Raw genomic sequence first — 23,533 nt, forward strand, 5'->3', positions numbered from 1 at the left:
GCCAAAGGAGCCTGACAAGAAGAGGTTATGGCTGACTGAACTTACACTAAGATTGCACTGGGAGAAGAACCTGAGGATGTTGACCCTGAGATTGGGCTGGAGATAAAAGGGCCCAATAGCAACAGTTGATTGGATTTGAGCAGTATGTGGCTGCTGTGTATAGGGTTCCTTGGTTGGAACCTACTGGCCACACACAGGTAAAATAGCGTAAACTGCAAAAGGGGGCAGGGCTGATTTGGGAGCCCAAACAAAGGGCTGAATTTAAAGGGCTTAGAGCTTGGCTGAAGAGCCTAGCAAGGGCAAAGAGATTATTTGCTGGACTTTAATATCCTAGACTAGATTTGTGTGACTTGACTGGAGGGCCAAACCACTGAAGACCTGCCAAGATCAGTCAGCAGCATGCAAAGGTCACTGAGGGCAAGAAAAGGACTGTGATACCTCATCCAGTTGCTTGGAAGCTTCAAGAGGCGAGTGCCCTTTTAAAGGCCCTTTGTGATATCACCCTTTTTATATCAGAAACAATAAAATGTGATTATAATATCCCAATTATTTCATGCTAAGCCTCAAATCAAAATCAGGTGGCCCACTTTTTACTAGTCTAAGAAGCATAGAAGTCAAACCCACAGGCCCATTGTGCTTGTTGTACGAGCCATTTTCATTTGTTTTCTACTGTGCACAGTGTTCTAAATATGATAGTTAAATACTGTAGAACTATGACTGTAAATTGTATTGAAAGTAGAAGTCAATGAAAGGTACTACTTGTACACCTCTACCTTGATATAATGCTGTCCTTGGGAGCCAAAAAGTCTTACCGCGTTATAGTTGAAACCATGTTATATCGAACTTGATTTGATCCGCCGGAGCGTGCAGCCCCGCCCCGCCCAGAGCACTCCTTTACCACGTTATATCTGAATTTGTGTTATAGCGGGTGGCATTATAATGGGGTACAGGTGTATTTCAGAAGTGCCTGGAGGCTGCGATCAGTATCAGAGCTCCATTATGTCAGGTGCTTGAGAAGCATGGAAAACTAATGTCCTATTATGAGAGAGACAGGTGAACAAATGTAAAGAAACTAAACATGACTTCAATTATTTGTAGTCGTCTTTGAGACTTAAGGGGTTGATCAAGGGTTAGGAGTAAGCAGGGGAAACTTAACAAAACAAAGTATTGGTAAACATCAATAAATTTGAAGAACAAGCCATCTTATACAACATTCTTTAGCAAGAAAGTTCTAAATATCCTTTAAGATGATGTGTGTGAAGAAACTAAACACACTTCACTGACTCAGTCACATCTATATTTGTTGATTCTTTATCTGAATGAGGTGCTAATGAGACTCAGCAGTGGGAAGGATCGTCTTATCACAGTTCTAAATAGAAAGTCATTTTTCTCTTATATACACACTACTGTAAGTACCAAGAAAAATAGCAAGAATGGTTTCTGGTAGCTGTTCTTTTTCCATGATTTTAAGACATAGAAACCTGCAAAATGTACAGAAATACCATTCATATACTATAGGCAAAGCCTATTCAGATCCACCCTTGTTTTCTGCTAGATATTAAAAAGTGTTTTAAGACTGATGTGCAAATAACTACTATTGCGTGACAATAATGCTAAAGATCAGAACCAGCTAATCAGTTCTGGTTTAGACACACAGAAATGGAAGAATATACCTATTAAAGAACAGCACATGTCTGTTTTTATTTGTCGTATATAGCCTTTTTCCAATGTACTCATTTGCCCCGCCTGCATGCATACCAGCACACCCCATTTGATAAATGGAAAGGACAATACATTAAGTTCAGAATAGAATGACTTTTCTGTGTAGAAAATATGGCTTCTAACTCACCTACCAACAAAAGATACCTAAATTCTATATAGAGATAGGACTTTATGTAAAGCCTATTAATGCCAATGGAAAGATGAAGAAGTGATCCCTTTCTTCTTCTTCTCATGCAATCTTATACTAATTTTAAGAAGGGCATGAAAATATTTGAAAACTCTAGTAGAGCAGGCCCTTAAAGATTCAAAAGCAATTGGGACTTATTTTAAATTAACAGTAAATGACTTATTTTGGGATAGTAAAAATCCTGATTAGAATTGTCAAAACTTGGAGTTTGGTTGGTTGGAAATATGTTTAGTTCTGAATAGGAACTAAAGTAGCTTTTTTAAATTTCCTGCTAAATGAAAATTCCAAAATTTTTTATTAGGGGGGGAAATGTTTCAGAACTTTGAAATTCGTCTGTTTTATAAATTCTATAAAATACAAAAATAAAACCATAAAATAAAATGTCAATTTTTTGAAACTCCAAAGTGTTTCCAAAATACAATTTGAAATTTTCTTGAACAGGAAACTGTCCAAATTGATAGGATTTCTGTGAAAATTTTCAGTTTAGATGAAAGGCTTTTCCCAACAAAAACTGTTTACCCAAAAGGTTTCTGTCCAGCTCTAATCTTGCTATTTAGATATGATGGTAGAAGAGTAGTATAGTAGAACTAGTGTTCACAATTGAAATCAAGGCTTTATTATACTGGGCACTGAAAATAACATACAAGACCATTTCTGTACCAAAGCATTTACAACCGATGTAAACAAGACAGGCAAAATATGAGGAAGGAAATATTACTATCTCCCTTTTAAAGATTAAATTTCTTGTCCAATGTCTCCTCGGAAGTCTATGGCAATCCAAGAACTGAGCCTAGATCTTCTGCATCCCTGTCTCTGTGCCTTTGCCAAATGAGCATCCTTCCTTTCTAGTAGCTCATAGGAGAAGGAAACAGGAGGCCGCAACAGGTGGAATGGGAAGGGACTCAGGAGGCAATAGATGGGAAAGCAGAAGTGGGCATATAGGAGGAGCTTTACTCCTCTTATTGGCAGGGGTGAAAGTAAAATTGAGCTCTTACAAGTATGAGGCCAGCTCTGGGCCCCCTTGTACAGGGCAGGGCCTGGGGCAGAAGGGGTGGGGCTGAGGGTCAGCATTTCCCAGCCAGCCCATCTGCACTTTTAGCAGGGTCCTTTGCTGTGTCAGCGATTTAACATCTATGCCCCTTTTGCACCCCCCCATCGGCTGCCCTGCCAGGTTGTCACTGCCCCTTTTGCGCTCCCCCATCGGCGGCTCTCCTGGTATAGACCCGGCAGAGCCGCTGATGCGGGGGCGCAAAAGTGGCAGTGACATTAAAGTGCTGCTGCGGCAGCACTTTAAGCAGGGTCCTTAAACCACTGCCATGGCAGTGCTTTAAAATCAGTGGTACGGGCCGGTCCTGGCGGCTACTTTTTACCAGTGTGGCGTACCAGCCTGTACCACCTTACTTTCACCCTGCTAATTGGCTCAATACAAGGATAATTGGATGACACAATGGCCTGTGACATACAGGAGCTCGGACTAGATGTTATGGGCCCTTCTGGCCTTAACCTGTATGAAAACTCCTTGGTGCAACAAAGCCCAGATGTGTTCTTCTTAAAGAGGTTCTGGAGGATGTTTTAATTCATTCTTTCTGGAGGAGGAGGAGAGCTGAATTGGAGGGTTTATGTCTTTGTAGTTGGGGGGTGTCTTTTACAGTAATGACCGACAATAGGTCTGCTTTGCCTTTTATTGTAATGTATATTTAATACATTTATCTGAACTCACTACATGCTGGGGGGAAAAAAGTCATTCCCAAGGCTGGGTCACTGACTTACAAACACCATTGGAGTGTTACTCATCTCAAAGCCTCTCTTTTTGTGCATGTGTGTCCCTACACACTTCAAGCTACTTGCTTGCCACAGATCCGCTCCTGGCAGCAAAGAAATCAAGTGAGTATTCTCTTTTCTCTGGTGCAAGGAATGAGAGCACCTCCTTCTATCTGATTCCTGCCCACTGCCTACCCTAGTGCATTTTTCAAAGTAACAGTGTTGATTATTAGATTACTCTTCATTTTAAAAAGTATAAAAAGGCTCTCCAGTACCTTTTGGCATAAATTACAAAAACCAAATCAGCTAAAACTAGCAAACAACGCTAGCAACAGCCATTAGCACCACTCAGCTCACACCAGAAGAACCCACACTCCCATTCAAACCACAGCCCCTTTCATACCCCTCATCAACATGCAAGGTATACCTGTCTTGCTGCAGACATATGGATGGATTAGTCCTCGTCTCTCAAGTATTTCAAAGCCATGAGTCTACTTCAGAAAAAGCCATTAAAAAAACCATCATGCACACTTCCACCATCCCTCCTTTCACAATATTCAAGTATACAACTCTAAATTATAGATCTGGTTTGAGACTGGTCTAATTGAACTCTTGTACAAGACTGCCCTCTGCTGGTTCTATTGGGAATCTACAAAATCACATCATTCGTACCTGGGAAAGGGAAGGCCTGTTGACAAATGAAAACCTCCTCTCATGCATTGCTGTGATGTCTCACGTGTGTTTTGTTAAGATTTGGACAGTTTATTAAGCTGAAACAATCTTCCTTGCACTTGGAGACAAAGAACTCAATCCACTTAAATTATATATGAATCTGGGAACAAGTTTTCTTTGGTATAAGACTGAAATCAAACTTTCCCAGTCATAGGATAGCAAACATAGAAGGCTTTAAAAATCAGAAAAAAATGAAGACCACAGTAAGCTAGAAGGATGTAGTATACCAAACTCTCTGTGACCACAGATAGGGACAGGATTTGAAAGGCATTAAGAAAAAAACCCATCAGATATGTGTGTATGCAAAACACAAGAAAGTGTCTAATAGAGCTGTACAAAATTCTTAACTCAGAGAAATTTGCCTGCTTTCAGGTTTTATTACAAACATAACCCTAGGGCCAAATTTGTAAAAGAGATTTTTTGGTAATTCTGGTCTGACTTCAAATGGACCTTGGTTGACTAGTTTCAAGTGAATCCTGAACCATTCAAACTCAGTTGTACTCCCCATGCAGTTGGGTTTGTCCCATCTGTCATCTCTTGTCCTGTATTTAGATTATTAGCTCTGTGGAGCAGGGATTGTCTTTTGTTCTATGTTTGTACAGTGCCTAGCACAGTGGAGTCCTGCTTCAGGACTAGGGCTCCTAGACACTAGAATTAAACAAAAATATGGTTAAGCTCAAAACTGTAAGTCCAAGTGAACTGAAACAATAGTCCAGAAAGCTCTCTTCCTAGCCTCTACACAGCTGTCTAAAGCATGGAGGAGAATCAAAGAAATCTACCATTGACTGACTGACTTTTTGTTTTAGAGCATCCAACTGGAATGTTAGTATAGGATGAAAACCTGGGAAAAAAAAAATCAGGAGATGGGAAAGGGCAGAATGGATACTTTTGACACTACATATACCACCAAAAACTATAGGTTAATACAAGGAAAACAAGAAAGCAGGGGGACTTTATAGTAAAAGGTGTGTTTTAGACTCCAAATATCACAGAATTAGAAAGAGGAAATACTGTTAATAGCAATATTTTAAATCTTGAAGATTTTTAGCCACCAAGGATATGTCTACACTGCAGCTGGGACTGAGCCACCCAGGCTGGGTAGACAGACTTCCACTAGCAGGGCTTGAGGTAGCGGCCTTAAACCTGTGGACATTGCAGTTTGGGCTAAAGTGTGGGCTCTCAAGCCCACTATTTTAATTGCTCTAGCTCAAGCCTTGCCAGCATGTCTGTACATGTGGCCTGAGAGGATGCTTCCAGCTGCAGTGTAGACATACCCCTCAAGACATCTCAGACATTTTTAACTCTAGCTGAAGAGATCTGACCACAAACTAACTGAATTTAAGATGCAAAGAAGGGGAAGAGCAGCACATAATGATATTCTAACATGAGATTTCTGTAAAGCAAACTGTTATAATGGAGAAAAACATTGAGCAGCATAAAAGTTTTGGATGAGGGTGGGGGGAATGGAAAGTCTAAAGAAGGCAATGTCATCAGAGAATCTAGTGATTTTTAAATTTGGGATTAAGCCAAGGAGGGGTAGATTTAGGCTCGGTGATTGATTACACTGCTCTACAGCCAAAATGCTTCTTAAATAAATGTAGTCCAACTTTACTAATTCTGGGTCACTGAGAATGAAAATGATGCTTAAAATTGTTGATTGGCTCTAGTTTTCAAGATATGCTATTGGGTCAGTATATACGACCGTTGACTTGGGAATGGTGGAGGATAAGTGAGTTATAAAGGGAAGGGATCTCAATTTAAACCAGAAATGACTAAACTACATCTTTGACTGGATCTGTGAATAAATCTATGACTGGGTTTGGACAGTACTTGCTTTTTAGGCAAAACAATGAATGATGCAATCTGAAGCTGGTATTGTGTCATACATGGTATGAATCGCATGTTATTCCTAGAAGTAATGGATGATGCAATCATAATGAAGCTTACATCACTCTGCTGAACAAACTGCCCTATATCAGCTCTAGAAATCATTCAGTGTGGTGCTCTCTTATTTGTCAGTGTTTGATTTTGCAAAGGGACACATTTCTGTTTAGCCAAAGTGAGCAGAGATGCCTCATACTTGTGTGAACAGTTCAGATAACTTCTGCTATGTTTGTGGTGAAGGGACTTTTGCATCACAAAAGCACTATGGTTAAGAAAGCCTATCACCTTTATTTTGGCTGCAAAATTGGAGATCAGGACAAGAGGTGGGCCCCACACATATGCTGCAACACTTGTGCAGCAAATCTTGGCAAGTGATTGAACAGGAAAAGGAAATCTATGCCTTTTGCAGTGCCAATGATTTGGAGAGAACCAACAGATCATACCAGCAATTGTTACTTCTGCATGGTACCGCCAGTTGGGAAAGGTGTGTCAAAGAAGAAAAAGTGGACTGTGCATTATCCAAACATTCCATCAGCTATACGCCCAGTACCCCACAGAGAAGGACTGCCGGTTCCTGATGCACCAGAATCATTCTCACTTGAGTCAGACGAGGAAGAGGAAGAGGATGAAACTTCTGGTCCTGAACCATCAATGTCACAGGACCCACATTTTCTCCCATCCTGCTCCTCTGAACCACACCTCATAACACAAGGTGAACTGAATGACCTTGTCAGGGATTTGGAACTACCCAAGAGCAAGGCAGAGCTGTTGGGCTCCAGACTACAGCAGTGGAATCTCCTGGCAGGCTATCAGGGAAAATGGAGCCCATCAATGATTGTAGACTATTGCTGGACAGTGACAAGAGATGCTCCATTTAATGAATACAAGAGACAAGCCAAGAAGCGCCGAGTAGACACTGAATGGGACTAACCTATGTACATAATAGTTTTTTGCCTTTTGTTTCATAATAAATTTTATTTATATAACCCTTTTGCTGACTTTTAAAGTATTACATAAATAGGACAGGTGAAATATCATCATGTAAAGCAACCATAAACACATGAAAAGACCTAGGTTTACAATTTATGATTAAAACTCTATCTACACAATACACATAGACATAAAATGTAAAAACTTAAATATCTTAGAAACAGTAGCCAATCAGTTGTTTTAACTGTCATATTTGAATTCAGCACATCAAAATACCTAATAAATAGCACATTTTATCTCTGAAGCAGACAACTTCTCAAAAATTGTAGACCAGTGTTACTGGAAGTTTTAAACAATCCATCTCTCTGTTAGGGCTTTCTATAGCGTATCGTTGTTGTACCTAATGCTCAGGACACTGCTCATACTTAATAGGTTTGGGGAAAACCACTGAAGGAAATAATGCCAACTGGAAGGGTGACAGGCAATTCCAAACATAGCAAGGCAGTTTTCATCAGGGGATTTTGCAGGACAGCATCACACTATCACTGAGTATTTGAAGGAAAAAAACAAACAGGAACAGGTTAAGATCAAGTCTTATTTATTTACTCCTCTTGGGAAAACTTGACAAGGCATTAATTTCTTTGTAAGAGACAGCATGAAAAGGTAGGGGCAATATATTCAGAAGGAAAGTTAGGTGCAGAGTATTACCATGTTAATGGCATCTAATCTCCACTACTATCTCAGGCCTACTTTAACAATGCCTCCTTTACACTCTTTATCTGGGGGCATAATCCATGTGCAAGACAATACACTCAATAGTTTAGACATAAGATCAAAAGTTGCAGCTCCAAACACACTACCAATATTCCTATACAATGTAAACTGCTTTGAACACTGAGACATTATGTGTTTAGACATATTATGCGTTTCTAACTGGTATTTCATAGGAAATAACATTTTGCAGGCGAGGGGAAAAATCTTCCTTTCTCATTCAATTTCTGATTGTTATTTAATTTAACGTCTGGAACAGACAACATAAAACATACGCCTTTACACAGGCCAAATCCTCTTTCATGGTAGACTTTTTTTTTATTATTATTATTGTTCAGCATGTCAAAGACATTGTATAATATGCTGCCAAAAGTCACCAGCCAATTTCAGAATTAATTTAAAACCAGCTATCTTGACTGCACAGCAGCAGGATGGATGCGGCCACTTCATACTCTGCTAGCAGGAATGTTTGTTTTGGGGTGGGGGGCTGGTCAACAAACCAACTTGCATTTAGATTTGGCTAATGCTTTTTTAAAAATTTGAATTTTACGGATTAAACTGTTTATCTTCTAAATACATTGAATTACCTTATGTATAGTTTTTCCAGGAGTATATAATTTCTTGCACAAAAGTCACCACTCACTGTCATGTGCTTAAATAATAGAGTTATTTGCTACCAATTTTCATGTACCAGAACTTTCAACTTCACACATCAGTTGTGCTCTATTTCTTTTGGTAATAATACCTTCATTGTTCCATTAATTACTATTTACAGCAACCTCTTTAGTGTACATAGCTCCTTAGAGGATGTTAACCTTACAGCAGACTGACCAATTTTTCCCCTCCCCCATGGAAATAAATGCTTTGTAATTATTACCAAAAAAAAAAAAAAAAGACTTGTTTGCAAAAACAGTGATCAAAATGAATTGGTACTCAGCTGTCTACGAAAATTAACAGGTAACACACTAGAGGTGAAACTAGATCATGATTGCTTTTGGCCTTGCAATCTGATTTGGTGGTATAACAGAGGCAATGCAATTGTGTGGGTAGGACAATGGACAGACTCAATAGACCACAGTTCTGTTCCTGGCTACCATTAACCTGTTGTGTGACCTTGGTCATTTTGTGCCTGCTTTTGTTCCAACCCTCTTTCTATTTTGGTTGTTAGCTCTTCAATGCTGTGACTGACTATACAGCACCTGACACAACCTGGCTATGATCTAGCTTGGGGCACCTAGGTTCCATTCTAGAAAAAATGACGACCTGATCCTGCACAAACATGACTCCACCAAAGTCATTTGGATCTCTCCAGACACACAAGGATCCATGCTAGCACTGCCTAATAAAGGACTGGAGCCTAAAACAGTAGTAGGCATAAAGAGATCCAAAGAATCTCCTTATTATTGAGAGGTCACTGCTTTTACAGGGCATTTTAATATAAAAATACTTGAGCAGATGGTGGTATGCTCTGCTATTTCAGAGGAGTTATTTCCTCTCAGAATTGCACTTAATCCCCATCTAACATCCAGCAACCATGCCTTTTTTTCCCCCTAGGTAGGTCAGGCATTAAAAGCCCAGAGGGCAAAGAGATGCAGGAATTGAATCTATGTAATGGTTGCTGGAGGCTGCCATGGAAAAACAAAAAAGGCAAGCTACCCCAAATACCCCAGCCCCATTTTGCTAGGCACTATACTAACATTTTAGATGCTGGCCTGGAACTGAGCTTCAGTTATTCTGAAGTGTTCAGAAGTAATGACAAATACAGCTGACAAATATTTATATGTATTTATACTTAGTGCCATACAGCAGGAGTCACTTCTTTCATTAAACAGATTCAGTGGGGCTGGTTTCAGTCCTCTGCCCCTTCCCATAAAATGGAGTATTTGCCAAGCTTTCAGCCTTTCAGGGTCCAAAAGGCAGCTGAGCTTGTCATAGATTAATGTTACCAATTAGCTCAAATTACCTGCAGTCAAACCCTATCTTCCACTGTCCTGACTCCCCACAAATTTCACCCACGAGGCAAACTTCAACTAGAACATGGAGGATATAAACATCAATCTTCTGAACTTTAGAGAAACTCTAGAAAAAAGTATTTCTTAAGGGCCAAGCCTTCCCATGACAGGTTGGAAAGGCCCTGGTATCTTCAGTGACTACCCTGCCACGGCAGACATCCCTTCCTCCACACAGCTACAACCATATAGTCATGTGCATCTGACATAACCTTATTGAATGTTAGCTTTATTAATAGCTACATTTGGGAGCTCCAGGCAGTCTGTAAAAATTGAGTAATTATACCTTGAAACTAAGCTGCAACTAGAGCTAGCCAGTTTCTGTAAGAGATGATAATTTTAGACACTTGTAAGGTGGTACCTGGAGGCAATTACATTACTTGCAACCATCAACAGCTGCAGGAGCCTAATATTATTTCATCTCAATCTTAAAGGTCATCTGTGTTTCACTTATTTAATTTCAGTCTTCTGGGAAGCCTGAGGCATTAAACTCTGTTGCTGGGACTTTCCATCCTGATTGTCTGTTCCTACCCATACAAGAATTTCTGAATCAAGTTTTATTTATGGAAAAAAGACTAATGACAGAACACTAATACAGAATTGATCACCAAAACTCCAGTTTTTGTGGTTTATTTCCAGTATGGATAATGACACTGGGCAGAGACAAAAATTATTGTAATCATCTGTCTTTAGGAGTATTGAGTTTCTTGCGTCTTCTGTGATACCTGGAAGAAAAAAGAATTGCAGTGATAACAATCTGGTACATCTTCTTGGATTTTCCTGACAAGATTTGTTTGTAACCAGTAGTCTACAGCCTACATATTAGTAGAGCTATAAAAAGATACACAAGAGCTGCTCAACACATTTGTCTCCTGTTCACAAAGTGTTACCTACATAAATAACACTGCCCCTTCTACTGCTGCATGAACAAGTACACAATACAACCAACTTGAAAATTCACATCTGAATTTTGTACCTACTTTAGTTACAACCACCACGACCAAGATTATTAAAAACAATTGGCAAATAAAACTTCAGTTTTCCCAAGCTTATTTACGCTATGCACTAGATGGTCAGATAGCTTCTCCCTTGCTGAAAAGGGTCCTTAAAAGTCAAGAAAATAAATGACCTGATCCTTCATCAGGATCTGCTCATATGACTCCACCAATGACTCCTTCCCACTTTCTAAAAGCATTTAAAAAAAAAAAAATCAGAATTTTTTTTTTGTTTGTTTTTTAAAAGGATGGCCTAACTGGTATCATTTTTTAAATAGTCAATTTCACTCAAAATTCAAGTGGACAGTGTCCTTTCCACTAAAACTAGCACCACACTAAATCAGAAGATATTCTTGATTTCATATACAAGAAAATGAAAAGTTGTTGCTTATTGTGGAAGAGCAGAGTTTTTACACATTTCTACAATCAATTCTTCCTCATCTAGTCCCATATGCTCTCTCTTATATAACCGCAGTCATTCAGGGACGAATTTGGACCAGCTCTTAAGTTCTCTGTTAATTTCAGCCAACCTAAAGTGTTATGAAGCCACTTTAGAAAGGACTCATAACAGAGGCTAAAACAGGCTTTGTTTCCACTGGCAGAGCTGAACATAGATAGTGCTTAAAATGAAAGTAACTTGATCAGGAGTGCTTTCTCCTCACAAATCTTACCTTTTAAGAGACTGCAAATATAAGAGCTGACAATGCTTCTCTATCACAGGCCCTTTGAGACAAAGGAGCATCCATGGGTTTTCACAGTAATGTAAGGCTTTAAAAGCAACTACTACTAGGAAGGATTCTAGAAAGTTACCACTGGAGAACGTACGTATTCAAAAGGGGTAGATAATGCTGAGAATTTTATTTCCTAAGGGCTATAAGTCTCTGAAGAGAAAATAATTTGACCAAAGTGGGAGAACTGAGGTCAGTAACTAAGGTCTTGTCTATACTACGGACATATTACCAAGTTTATCAGCATTGCTGATATTAGTGTAGCTCCACTGTTGTTCGGAATGTTGGAAGCCCTAGTGTAGAATGCCACTGATAAGCACCGTGTCATCTAACGCTGCTCAGAGCAGGTTTAATCAACAACAGAGATATTAGGCAGAAACTAATGTTCTTGGTCAAAGGTACTTTACATAATAGACTGGTTTCACAGTGAGACATTAATGAAGAATGCAATAATTATCTAATCAGATGAAGAAAAAAATCTCCCTTGACATTACTGTACAATATTCTTTTTTAGTAAGATTCTAAGACAGTATCTCCAGTGAAAATTACTTAAGGAATTTATCCCTATGTAAAATTAAGTGTTATGTAAAATACTTAATAGTCTGATGCTAAACATTACGATGTCACACCTAATGAGTTACCGTAGGAATGATTTTAGCCCATGTTATTTATTCCTCTTACCCTTCGACCCCCAAAGGACAAATACTTCAGAAAAGACACTTACTGTCCCACAGGGTACCAGCGATGTTTTGTTGTATAAAACATTTTGCTGAGCTCCTCAAATGTAGGACCTTTACTATTCTTTAGCTCCTTCGCTTCCAATCTAGATTTCAGCACTTGATCGTGTGTTTCTTCTTTGTTATCCACTGGATCTGGTCGAGGTATGGGCTACAAATTCATCACTAATGAGCACGTTACTTTAGTACGCTCTTAGTATTTTTTAAACTCTAACTAAAACATTTAACCACTCCCCTGAACTGTTCACAATCCATCACTGCAGTATTTTACTAGTGCATAAGAATTAGAAAGTAAAACGGTCTCAAAAGAAAATGTCTATTTAGTCTTATTTTATCCAAGCTGAATAAGTGCAAGGAATACAAAGGACACAAATGATAGAAAGAAAATTAATTTATCAAAATCTAAGGTTTTAGAGGCAGGTTAGGCTCCTATAGAAAGCCAGATTCGCTTTGATTAAAATCAAACTACTTTGTGCCTGTCCTACTCTGGTTGTAAATCTCTTTCCTAGAATTGTATCCCCCATGCCTATAGGGGGATCTGTCTGCATCCCCTGCAGGTGAATCTCTCCTGTGGAAGCTATAGCACAGAGAGATAAAGTGATTGGTTCAAGACCACACAGGAGTGAGTGGCAGTCAGGAGGAAAACCCAGATTTGTTCTATTCAGGTTCATATACTGCACCCCTCTCAATAGTATATTTTTCCCTGCTCCCAGAAAAAGTTTGAATTACCACTAGATCAGAGGTGGACAAACTACAGCTCGTGGGACCCTCCTGCCCGGCCCCTGAGCTCCTGCCCCGGGAGGCTATCCCCCACACCCCCACTGTTCCTCCTCCCCCGCAGCCTTAGCTCACTCAGCCACCGGTGCAATGCTTTGGGCAGCAGGATTGCCGAGCCAGGGCCTGACCCAGTGCTCTGTGCTGCACAGTGGCATGGCTGGCTCCAGCCGGGTGGCGCGACTGCCTGTCCTGGTGCTCTGGGAAGTGCGGCTGTAGCGCCGCCAGTGCTCCAGGCAGTGTGGTAAGGGGACAGGGAACGGGGGGGGTTGGATGGAGCAGGAGTCTCGGGGGGGGTATCAGGGGGCGAGAAGCAGGGGTGGTTGGATAGGGGGCGGGGGCAGCCAACGCCTGGCTGTTTCGGGAGGCACTGCCTCCGCTAACCAGCCCGCCATACAATTTTGGAAACCCAATGCGGCCTTCAGGCTAAAAAAAGTTTGCCCACTCCTGCTCTAGATAGTAGCCAAATTCATTTATAAATTTATATCACAATACTCTGGCCATGTTATCCAGTGTACTGAGACACTTCATAAGAACTAAAAAAGGGATAGTCCAAAAGAACATTGTTGGCCAAATTAAGGATTGTCTGTGCTTTCAAGCAAACAAGAAAGAGTTGTGCAAATCTGTATATACCTGTGTGTGCTCATATGGAATTTCAACTGAAGGATGGTAGCAGACAATTGTCCTTCCATCCGATGTCAAGGCAAGTTCCACTTTACTATAAAAGATGAAAGCATTATATAGATCAGTGTCTCTCTTTATTCACCCTCTTGCTCAGGTGAGAGCACTCTGAAAGAGACATGGGTCAGACTGGCTGACCAAGAAACCAGCGGAAAGTCTAGGGTATTATGTTAACAAGTTGTCTTTTGAACTTTAGATAGCAATCTTGAAAATTTTACTCACTGACTGATTTAGCAGACTAAGAACCATAGACTTTCAATGGGACTTAGACTTCCAAGTCACTTAGACATCTTTGAAAATTGTATCCAGCACCAGGGTTAAATGCATAAGATTTCCAGATAGTTTCTTCATAGTATTTTGTATTTTTTTTAATTAATATTTGGAAACTAAGCTTAAAATGTCTACAAGATACCTAGAAGCCAGAACTAAAGCACAAAAGACAATGGCAACTAGCCCCTCTCAATAAATTTCAGGGCCAATGCCCTACAGAAGAGTCCAGCACCTCTAGTCCACTAGACAGGAAAGGGAGCTGGGATTTCTACCAAGTGCTAGGCTCTACCAGTCAGCTTCTAGCTACTAAGCATGATAAATGTGAAGCTCCACCAAACTCATTCTGCCGGAAGAGATGAGGCTTGTCTCATCTTCCCTGGAGAGCCTGTTAGCATCTATGAGGTAAGAGGATCTACGCTATTCTACCCTCCCTTCCCCATTTTTTTAGATTTCTATCCAGTAAAGAACTCCAGTAACTGATTATGTTGCTACTCAATTTTCCCAAGCAGCTGCATGAAAGTGCCATGACTTTTGTCTAAGTTCCGAAAAGCAGCCATGCTCTTTAATTTTCATTGGGCCTCTTGACAAACCTATGAATATCAGGAGAGGCACTACAGCCCTTTGTCTATAGCAGGGGTGGGCAACCTTTCAGCAGTGGTGTGCTGAGTCTTCATGTATACACACTAATTTAAGGCTTCACGTGCCAGTAATGCATTTTAATGTTTTTTAGAAGGTCTCTCTATAAGTCTATAATATATAACCAAACTACAGTTATATGTAGAGTAAACAAGGTTTTCAAAACATTTCAGAAACTTTACTTAAATTAAAATGCAGATCTTATTAGTTTAGTATGATCCTTGCCCTTGCTGAGTTTTCCAGTGTCTGGTGGCACATATTTAGATACTTTAAGCTGCACATAGGCTTCTGAGTTATAAGCTGATAACCGGCTGGCAGGAGGTCAGCGGCTGGAACCCCAGATCAGCAGCTGAGGTGAATGGAGCTGGCAGGGCTGGAAACCTGGACCCTATCTGGCAGAGGGCCTGCGCTGGAAGCAAGGTGAGTGGGGCTGCAGCAGGGACCCCGGCTGATAAGGGGCCAGCAGCCGGAACCCCAGAGCGGCAGTGGGCTGAATGGGTCAGGCCGTCCAGCTCGGGGATTTCAGCCACTGGCTCCTGCCAGCTGGGGTCCCTTCACCCAGGCCAGCAGCAGGCGCTGAGTGGGACCAGCGGCGGGATCCCAGCTGGCAAGGGGCCAGCAGCGGGAACCCCAGAGCAGTGGCAGGCTAAGCAGCTCAGCCCGCCGCCGCTCTGGGGTTTCCACCACCGGCTCCTGCCAGCTGGGGTCTCAGCCTGCGGTTCCTTCCTCCAGGCCAGCAGGGGGTGCTGAGTGGGACCCTGTCTGGCAAGGGGCCGGCAACGGGAACCCCAGCCCACCCCACGTGCCATCAAAAATCGACTCGCATGCCACCTTTGGCACATGTGCTGTAGGTTGCCGACCCCTGATCTATAGATTCAGGAAGACAACACTGCATCAAGTTTTCACATGATTCAGATTTGGAACGTTAATTTCACAAGCCTTATGTCTAGAAACAAGGCTCTTCAGAAAATGGCTAGATCAATCCAAAACTTGCAAGAGGAATAATTGGCATAAGGAAATCAGCAAGACTAACAGCAGGTAGGGCAATTACTCCAATATTTATCCCTGAAGCTATGGGTCAAATGAAGTCCATAGTGGGTCAAAACAGATCTGATTGTGTACCAGTTATAGTCTTCTGGAAGGACTGAATATGTAGATTTATGGCGAGCACAATGCACTGCTCCATCTGTAAAGACGAGAAAAAACACCAATGAGAACAAATGAAACTACAGCTGAATTAACTTTATACCCGCATTCTGTTATCTCAAACATGAGCGAGCTCAACCAGAAATGCACATTTAGTTTAAGTTTAACCAATCCATTTAGAAAGTGTCTGGAATATCATGCCAATATTTCAATCCTATTATAATACATATTTCTAAAACTGCAACTGGCCCAGTACGTGGGTGTTATCCCAGTGTTATCCTTGTAATACTCTAAGAAGTTGCAAAATACCCATCCCATACCGAACTGGCCAAGCACACTACTCCTAAAGTAATAGTTTCTTACACAATGAAATAAGAACACTGCTATGCTAGAGGGTTGCATTACTTTGTTGCTGCTGTAGGCAAAGCTGTGCACTCAGAGAAAGCTGCTTAATATGGGGCTGCCTGCTTCAAGCGTGAGTACAGGAGTGATGAAGGGAACCGTGAGGGAGGCAGAAATAAAAATTATGGGGAGGTGGTGGTTACGTTCCCCAGCCCCTGCTCACAGAGCTGCCTTGTCCTTTACCCTCTCGTTACTCAGCTTATGCCTCCATCCTCTTCTCACCTGATCCCAGAGGTTGATCCCCGTGCCCAAAGCCCTGGCTGGGAATCAGTTCCCGCAAACACAGAGCCTGCCTCTCCTTCCAGGCAGTTTTTGAAGAGGTTGAGCTGAAACCCTAGGGTTTGTTATAGACAGTCTCTGCCCTGCCCCCACCCCCCTGATTTTAGTCCCTGATTTTTCCATATCTACTTCCCCCATTCCTGGTCCCTGCTTCCTCACCACCACAACTCCCAACCCCTGCCTCTAAGCCCCCAGGTCCCTGCTCTCCCCTCCCATCCCACTACCCTCCAGTTCCTGCTGCTTCCCCCAAACCTACTCCTCCCTGCTCCATGTCCCTGTTTCTCCCTGACTCTCAAAACTTCTTCTAAAATGCTTACTTTTCTTATACTCCAGGCTACCGACAGACAGACAGACAAATCTCCCCATGCAAATTAAGATACTGCCTCTGATACGCAGCAGCAGAGGAATCCTCCCTGCCTCAGTACTAGGCAGTCTGATTTTTCTGTAAAGCAGGCTGTCCTGGTTTTCCGATTTTCACCAAAATCAATAGGATTCTGCCCACTGGTGCCTAGAACATTCCCTGAAATGTTGGCACTGATCAGGCGCAGTGTTCAAAAACTATCACATTACATACAGACAAATAGAAATGCCAGGAAGTTATGTAGAGCCTTGCTTTGCCAGGCTAATAGATGTATAGAACAAGATACATTATGAATACAAAGACCGTTATTCATGACAACATCCAATTCCAAAAATGCTTTCATGTGTCATGGAATTGCAGCATCTTCACTTTTTCCCAAAACTGTTTGGGGTTTTAGTTCAACAGTAATTCATGAGCTCATGCCTCTTTACTACCCTGTGAACTGGTCAGAACCAGAAACAAACTCATACATTTTATAGCTATCTTATGATGTACTCTTCCACTTGTGTGGGTTTGTTATTTTTAAACATTAGCATTTCAGTGTGTCTCCACTCTGAAGATGATTTTATGAAGAAGTACATGTAGTGGTAATCTGAACTGAGATTTATAGGGTTTTTTTTAAACTGATATTTTTCAGGGATTTATTAGGATGACATGCATATCTGTGTAAGAAATTGGGCTCATGAACTCCAAACTCTGAAACTACAAACTCCAGATATCTGAAAGTGATCATAAAAAATAACTAGTCTGGATACAGTTCTTCTAATGTTCCATTATTTTACTGTTTACTACAAGTATGGATATTGTTAAATATTAATACTCCATTGCTTATGGCAGATAGGACACAAGTGTCCTACTTCCCACGTATTTCACAAAAACAGGCACAGAAACCTAAAGCTAGGCCTAGTCTACAACAGAAATTTTTACAGGCAAAACTCTTCTTTTGTTGGCACTGCCTGGTGTTCATTCACACTTACAGCTTCCGTGTAGCGAGAGATTTTATTACCACCATACTTCAAGCTCTGAATTACATAACCAGGAAACAATAAGGAGTTCTGGGAAGCAGAAAACCCAAAATCAGCACAACTGACAAAACATTTTTCTTCCAACTTTTGTGGTCACAATTTAGAAGAAGCGACATAGCTCATCTTCGACTTTATATGAAGATGGAGATATTGTAAGATTTTCTTAGCGGTGCTTACAAAACCAGAGTCCCAGTGCTTTTTCTTCCACATATTGCTATCTTCAACTAACACCTCCCCAAAAGCCAATCTGAAATACTGTAAAATTATAATATTGCGTATTATTGCTCCCTGTTCAAGAGAAGGTAAACATGAGCCTAAGAAATCAAGTTTTCAAATCTCAGATTCCTCCTAATCTTAAAATGCTCTTTAAAGCTTGGTTAATGGAGCTAATCTATTTTAAAAGTTCAACATTGGAAACTTCAAGGGCAACCAAGTCAAAACGTGACCTAGTAACACAGCATATAACTCCGTAAATATCAAACTTTAACCAGGTGAAATATAAAGGTCACCTCCCTGCCTGTGTTACTGTAAACTTTGCTCAGAACTAAGTATCAATGCAAGAGTCTTTTAAAAAAGAAAAAGAAGAAAACCAGAAAATTTCTAAACATAGGATTTTCATAAAGCAGCACTATTTCTTACTCTGTACTGAGGCCTGCCTACTGAATGTTGCTACATGCATCCACATAGTACTGGACCACACAGCTCTTCTCAATGCTATTGCCATGGTCACAGGAGACAGAAAATTGGTGCTGGAGAAAGAAATATTCTGGACGCAAATGGTATCCTTTTTACTGCAGTGCACACTTCTGAAGGAGCAGGTTTCATCACTGTTCAGGAGACAGAAGCATTGACAATTAGTTTATTTATAAAAGATTCAAGATCTATGAAAGATATGACTTGCACAGCGCCTTATATATTGTTCAACAAGTCCTGGAAATATTTGTAATGAGTTAAGAATTAGCATCCACTTACTAAATAGTACTCTTGAGGGAATTCTGTGCCAAAAAAATTAAAAATTCTGTGCACAACAAATTTTATTTATCAAAATAACACAGTGATTATATTGTTATTTTGACAAATAAAATTATGCAGAATTTTAAATTTTTTGTGCACAGAATTTTTTATTTTTTAGTGCAGAATTCCCTCAAGAGTATGTTAGTTCTGGGTGGCACAATCTGGGTGTGGGCAGCTCAGTGGAGGGGTCCAGGTGTGTGTGTGTGTGGGGGGGGGGGGAGATCAAGATGCACAGGGGCTCATTGGGGGATTCTGGGTGCAAGGGGAATGGGGCTCTGTAGGGGAATCCTGGTGAAGGTAGTTAGGGCTCAGCTGGGGGAGAAGGTGTGAGGGCTCAGCAGGCAGTCTGGGTGCTGAGGCAGTGGGGTTTGGTGGGGTGGGAGTCAGGGTACAGCAGGTTAGGGGGCTCCCAATGCAGAGGGTGAGGCTCAGGGAAGAGCGTGTGGGGGTTCTGGGTGCAGAGAAGTCTGGGTGCCAGAGGCTTCAATGCAGGGGGTCAGGCTTGGGGTTGGGGTGGCTCAGTGGGAGGATTCTGGGTGCAGGGGGGAATAGGCTCAATGCGAAGGGCGGTGGGGGGAGAGCAAAGAGGGGGAGCAGCTTCCCGTACTATGACCCCTCTCCCCCGTGGCTGAGGAGCCATGGGGCCAGGAAGGGATCACTGTACGTGGCGCTGCTCCTCTGTCTGCCCAGCCCCACTGCACCTAACCCCTCCCCACCAAGCCTCCCCACCCCCCACCCAGAACCCCCACCCCACTGAGCCTGACCCCCTCTTCATGCAGGCTCCCTCCCCTCCCCTCCAGTGTAGAGTTTCCTGCACTCAGGGGAGATTTCTGGGGGTTGCTTTGATCAAGCCCTGGCTGCTCCGTGCAGAGAAGGGGGAGAGAAACGTATCTGCGCTGCCAGGGAGGGGTGAGTGAGCGAGCACTGGTGCACTAACAGCAGAAGCTTTGCAGGAGGAGGCACCTATGGTGATTGTTCTACCCACTGTGCTAAAAGTTATAAGGTGGACACGACCACCTCCTCCAACCAGATTTTGAATGGGACCACTCTAGTAAGCAGCCTCTAAGCACACCTACCAGATCAGGCTAAGCACTTGACTTATGTGGACAAATACCTATCTTCCCTTCCCTTCCCAAACTGCCCTGCAGCTTAGGCAGGAGAAAGGCGTCTGGATGCTTAGAGTAAGGAAGCACTGCGCATGCTCAAAAGCAGAAAGTTAGGCACCACAGGAACTTTTATCCTGAAAATGTAGGCACTGAGTGGTTTAAAGCACCTACAAGGTTCACTGGAAGTTTTAGCAATCACAGTGGAACCTAAAACTTGGACTTGGGCCTTTAAGTATCTCTGTGAATCTAGTCCAGGGGTCGGCAACCTTTCAGAAGAGGGGTGTCGAGTCTTCATTTATTCACTCTAATTTAAGGTTTCAAATGCCAGTAATACATTTTAACATTTTTAGAAGGTCTCTTTCTAGAAGTCTATAATATATAACTAAACTATTGTTGTATGTAAAGTAAATAAGTTTTTTTAAATGTTTAAGAAGCTTCATTTAAAATTAAATTAAAATGTAGATCTCCCCGGACTGGTGGCCAGGACCCCGGCAGTGTGAATGCCACTGAAAATCAGCTCGCATGCCACCTTTGGCACGTGTGCCATAGGATGCGTTCCCCTGATCTAGTCCTCAGTCTCTATAACATACAGTGTATGGGCCTGGCTTCTTCAGATCTTGATAAGAACATCAGCATCCTTTTCAGAACACTTCAGAATCAGTGTTGTCAGCAAAACCACCCCCACAGCAGACATGTATAGGCTCTGGCATTGCTGTCAAACAGATATACACCTCTATCCCGATATAATGCGACCTGATATAACACGAATTTGGATATAACACGATAAAGCAGTGCTCCGGGGGGGGGCAGGGTTGCGCACTCTGGTGGATCAAAGCAAGTTCGATATAGTGCAGTTTCATCTATAACGTATTATGATTTTTTGGCTCCCAAGGACAGTGTTATATCAGCATAGAGGTGTATTTAAAACATTTCTCCTCAAGTCCTAATAGCTATGCCAATCAGGTGTGTAAAGAGGGAATGACCTGCCAGGTAGCTTGCCTGTAATGAAAGACATCCTATGCAACTTCGTCAGAAACAAATGCAGAGCATGTCTAGTAACTGCCACACCCCGTTTCCAGATCAGGACATCTTTTCAAATGTGCTGAGACATAACATCACAATGTTAAGTGAGCTGAAAATATTTTTGTTGCAGCCTGTGCTCTCGCATATCGCACTAAAACTTATTAATATTACCATCATAATGTAAGAGGGGTATAAGATAATGCTGTGTTTGTAAGTTAAATTTTCCTGGGAGCACATAGTTAATAAAGATAAGGTTTACAGCGCGTGTGGTTAGCAAGCAGATAGAAGCTGAGATCAAAAAGGAATCTTTACAGTTTAAAGCACCAAACTGTAGATTAACTGGTTAATTCTCATGGGACAAGAGTGCTTTGTGTACACTGCTTCTACAGGGGAGTGCCAACAATCTCTGAACGCATGGCAGGATCTACCATGACACTGTCTGGCCTTCATTGTCCTGAACAACACATAGCGCAGAGAAGGACCATGGTCACCTTAAATTAACCTTGAACCATACAGTGAAACTTTGTCAGCACAAACCTGATACCTGTGAAATACTGTAAAGGCTTTTTACAAAGAGCCACACTCAGAAAAGTTAAGCTCCACTGCTTTCCTCCTTTTCTTTAGGCTTCAAATAAAAAACAAAACTAAGTTACACTGGGGCTATAAAAGCCTTTAAAAATATTCAAGACAGATCAAAGGATGGATGATTAATATATCGTGTTTTGGAGAAAGACTCTCATAATCTTCTAGGTTGCCCTGTCATCAAAACTAAGGCTACTTTACTTATGAACAAGAGCATCGACACAGCGATTTAAGGAGCTGTGACTTATGTATATTAACCTCACACCTCTATTGTGTTCACATAGACGAGCCCTTAGCAAGGGAAGGGAATAAGGGAATTTGAGGGAGGAAAAGCCGCTGTTAATTCCTTTACATTAAAATGCTTTAACAGTTTTCCATGACACCCATACAAATGGGGGGCTGCAGATGCTTCTGATGCAGTATTAACCACACAATCAGCATGAGAGTTGCAAAGCCATGAACAATAATGGATAAGCCAGCCTCCCCCGCCCCGCCCCGCCCCGCCAACAGCAGGGCCCACGCCGGAATCCCAGTAAGGGGGAGTAAAGGCAGAGAACCCGGCAGACGTTACTGCGCATGCTCAGTTCGCAGGCTCATTAACAGCCGAACAGCAATTCCGTTCGGCTGCAGGAGCAGACTGTGACGTTACGTCTTCGGCTGCACACGCGCGGCTCAGCCTCCCGCCACGGCCCCTCGGCGCCCCCACCCCGTGAGCCCACCAGTCACACAGCACCGCTGGAGCCCAGAGCCGGGCCGCGCCCGCCCGGTTGGGAGCAGCAGTTACCTGGCTCCGCCCGGAGAGCGGCTCCATCATCTTGTTCTGCGAGGCTCTACAGATTCAACTGAGATACGTTCGATTAATCAATCAGTCTCTATGCGCCGTCCCGCCGCCTTCCTCGCGGCGACCGGAAGCAGTGATGTGTATTTCCGGTGACGTAGACACAATCTCAAAGCATGATGGGAAATGTAGTCCACAGCGGTGTATAGGCACACTATAAAGAGTCAGCGTCCAAACCCCCTGCACGAGGGTGCCCTGCCAGCCCCATCCCTCCCTCTTACCTGCCACCAGTGGGGGGTGCCATGTCAAGTCCAGCCCTGCCCATCACCAGCTTGGGATGCTAGCCTCGTCCCCCCACCCGCCTCCAGATAGGGGTGTCAGGCCCAGCCCCACCCTGCCTGCCAAAGGAGTGTCAGGCCCAGCCCCACCCTTCCCTCTCATATGCCATGAGAGGTGCCAACCTGGTGGCAACCCTGCCCACCACCAGCCAGGAATGCCAGGCCCAGACCTGCCTGCTACCAAGCCAGGGGTGCAGACCCAGCCCCGCCCCTCCCTGTTGCATGCCATCAGCTTGCGGTGCTAGGCCCAGCTCCCACCCTGCCATAGGGGTGCCAGGCCCAGCAGCTCTGTCCTGCCACCAGCTAGGGGTACCAGGCCCAGTCCCTCTGCCCTGCCACCAGCTAGGTATGCCAGCCCCTGGCCACCACCAGCCAGGGGTGCCAGGCCCAGCCCCCACCCTGCCTGTCACCAGCCAGGAGTGCCAGGTCGAGCACTACCTCTGCCACTAGCAAGGGATGCCAGGCCCCAGCATCCCACCAACCCTAGTGGTGTCAGGCCCAGCAGTGCCCAGCCACATGGCCTTTAGCTGAAGTGCAAGGTCATCTCCATAATGTTACCTCAAAGGCTGTTTTCTTCCATCTTTATTCAGGTAATGCTTCCATTAATCTTCAGTGGGAGTCTTGTCTGAAATAAGGGTTGCAGGATTGGGCACATGTTATCT

The 23,533-nt window shown here is 42.7% G+C and overlaps 1 protein-coding gene across 2 annotated transcripts; it reads right to left on the reverse strand.

Annotated features, from left to right (window-relative positions):
• Positions 1 to 7,797: 7,797 nt before the first annotated feature.
• On the reverse strand, positions 7,798 to 22,706 carry MRPL42 (mitochondrial ribosomal protein L42). 2 transcript variants are annotated; one of them, XM_030548557.1, is made up of 7 exons: positions 22,540 to 22,706; positions 18,670 to 18,857; positions 15,940 to 16,003; positions 13,864 to 13,948; positions 12,444 to 12,607; positions 11,663 to 11,714; positions 7,798 to 10,721 (listed from the first exon to the last, which is right to left on the reverse strand). In XM_030548557.1, exons 2-6 carry the CDS (start codon positions 18,752 to 18,754, stop codon positions 11,666 to 11,668), a joined length of 447 nt encoding a protein of 148 aa, XP_030404417.1. In that variant the 5' UTR covers positions 18,755 to 18,857; positions 22,540 to 22,706; the 3' UTR covers positions 7,798 to 10,721; positions 11,663 to 11,665. The 2 variants fall into 2 exon arrangements, with proteins under 2 accessions (XP_030404417.1, XP_030404418.1); XM_030548558.1 differs by lacking the exon at positions 11,663 to 11,714 and having other exon boundaries at positions 22,540 to 22,700.
• Between the last annotated feature and the right edge of the window lie 827 nt (positions 22,707 to 23,533).

Source organism: Gopherus evgoodei, chromosome 1 (genome assembly GCF_007399415.2).
Source record: "Gopherus evgoodei ecotype Sinaloan lineage chromosome 1, rGopEvg1_v1.p, whole genome shotgun sequence".
Classification (NCBI taxonomy): domain Eukaryota; kingdom Metazoa; phylum Chordata; order Testudines; family Testudinidae; genus Gopherus; species Gopherus evgoodei.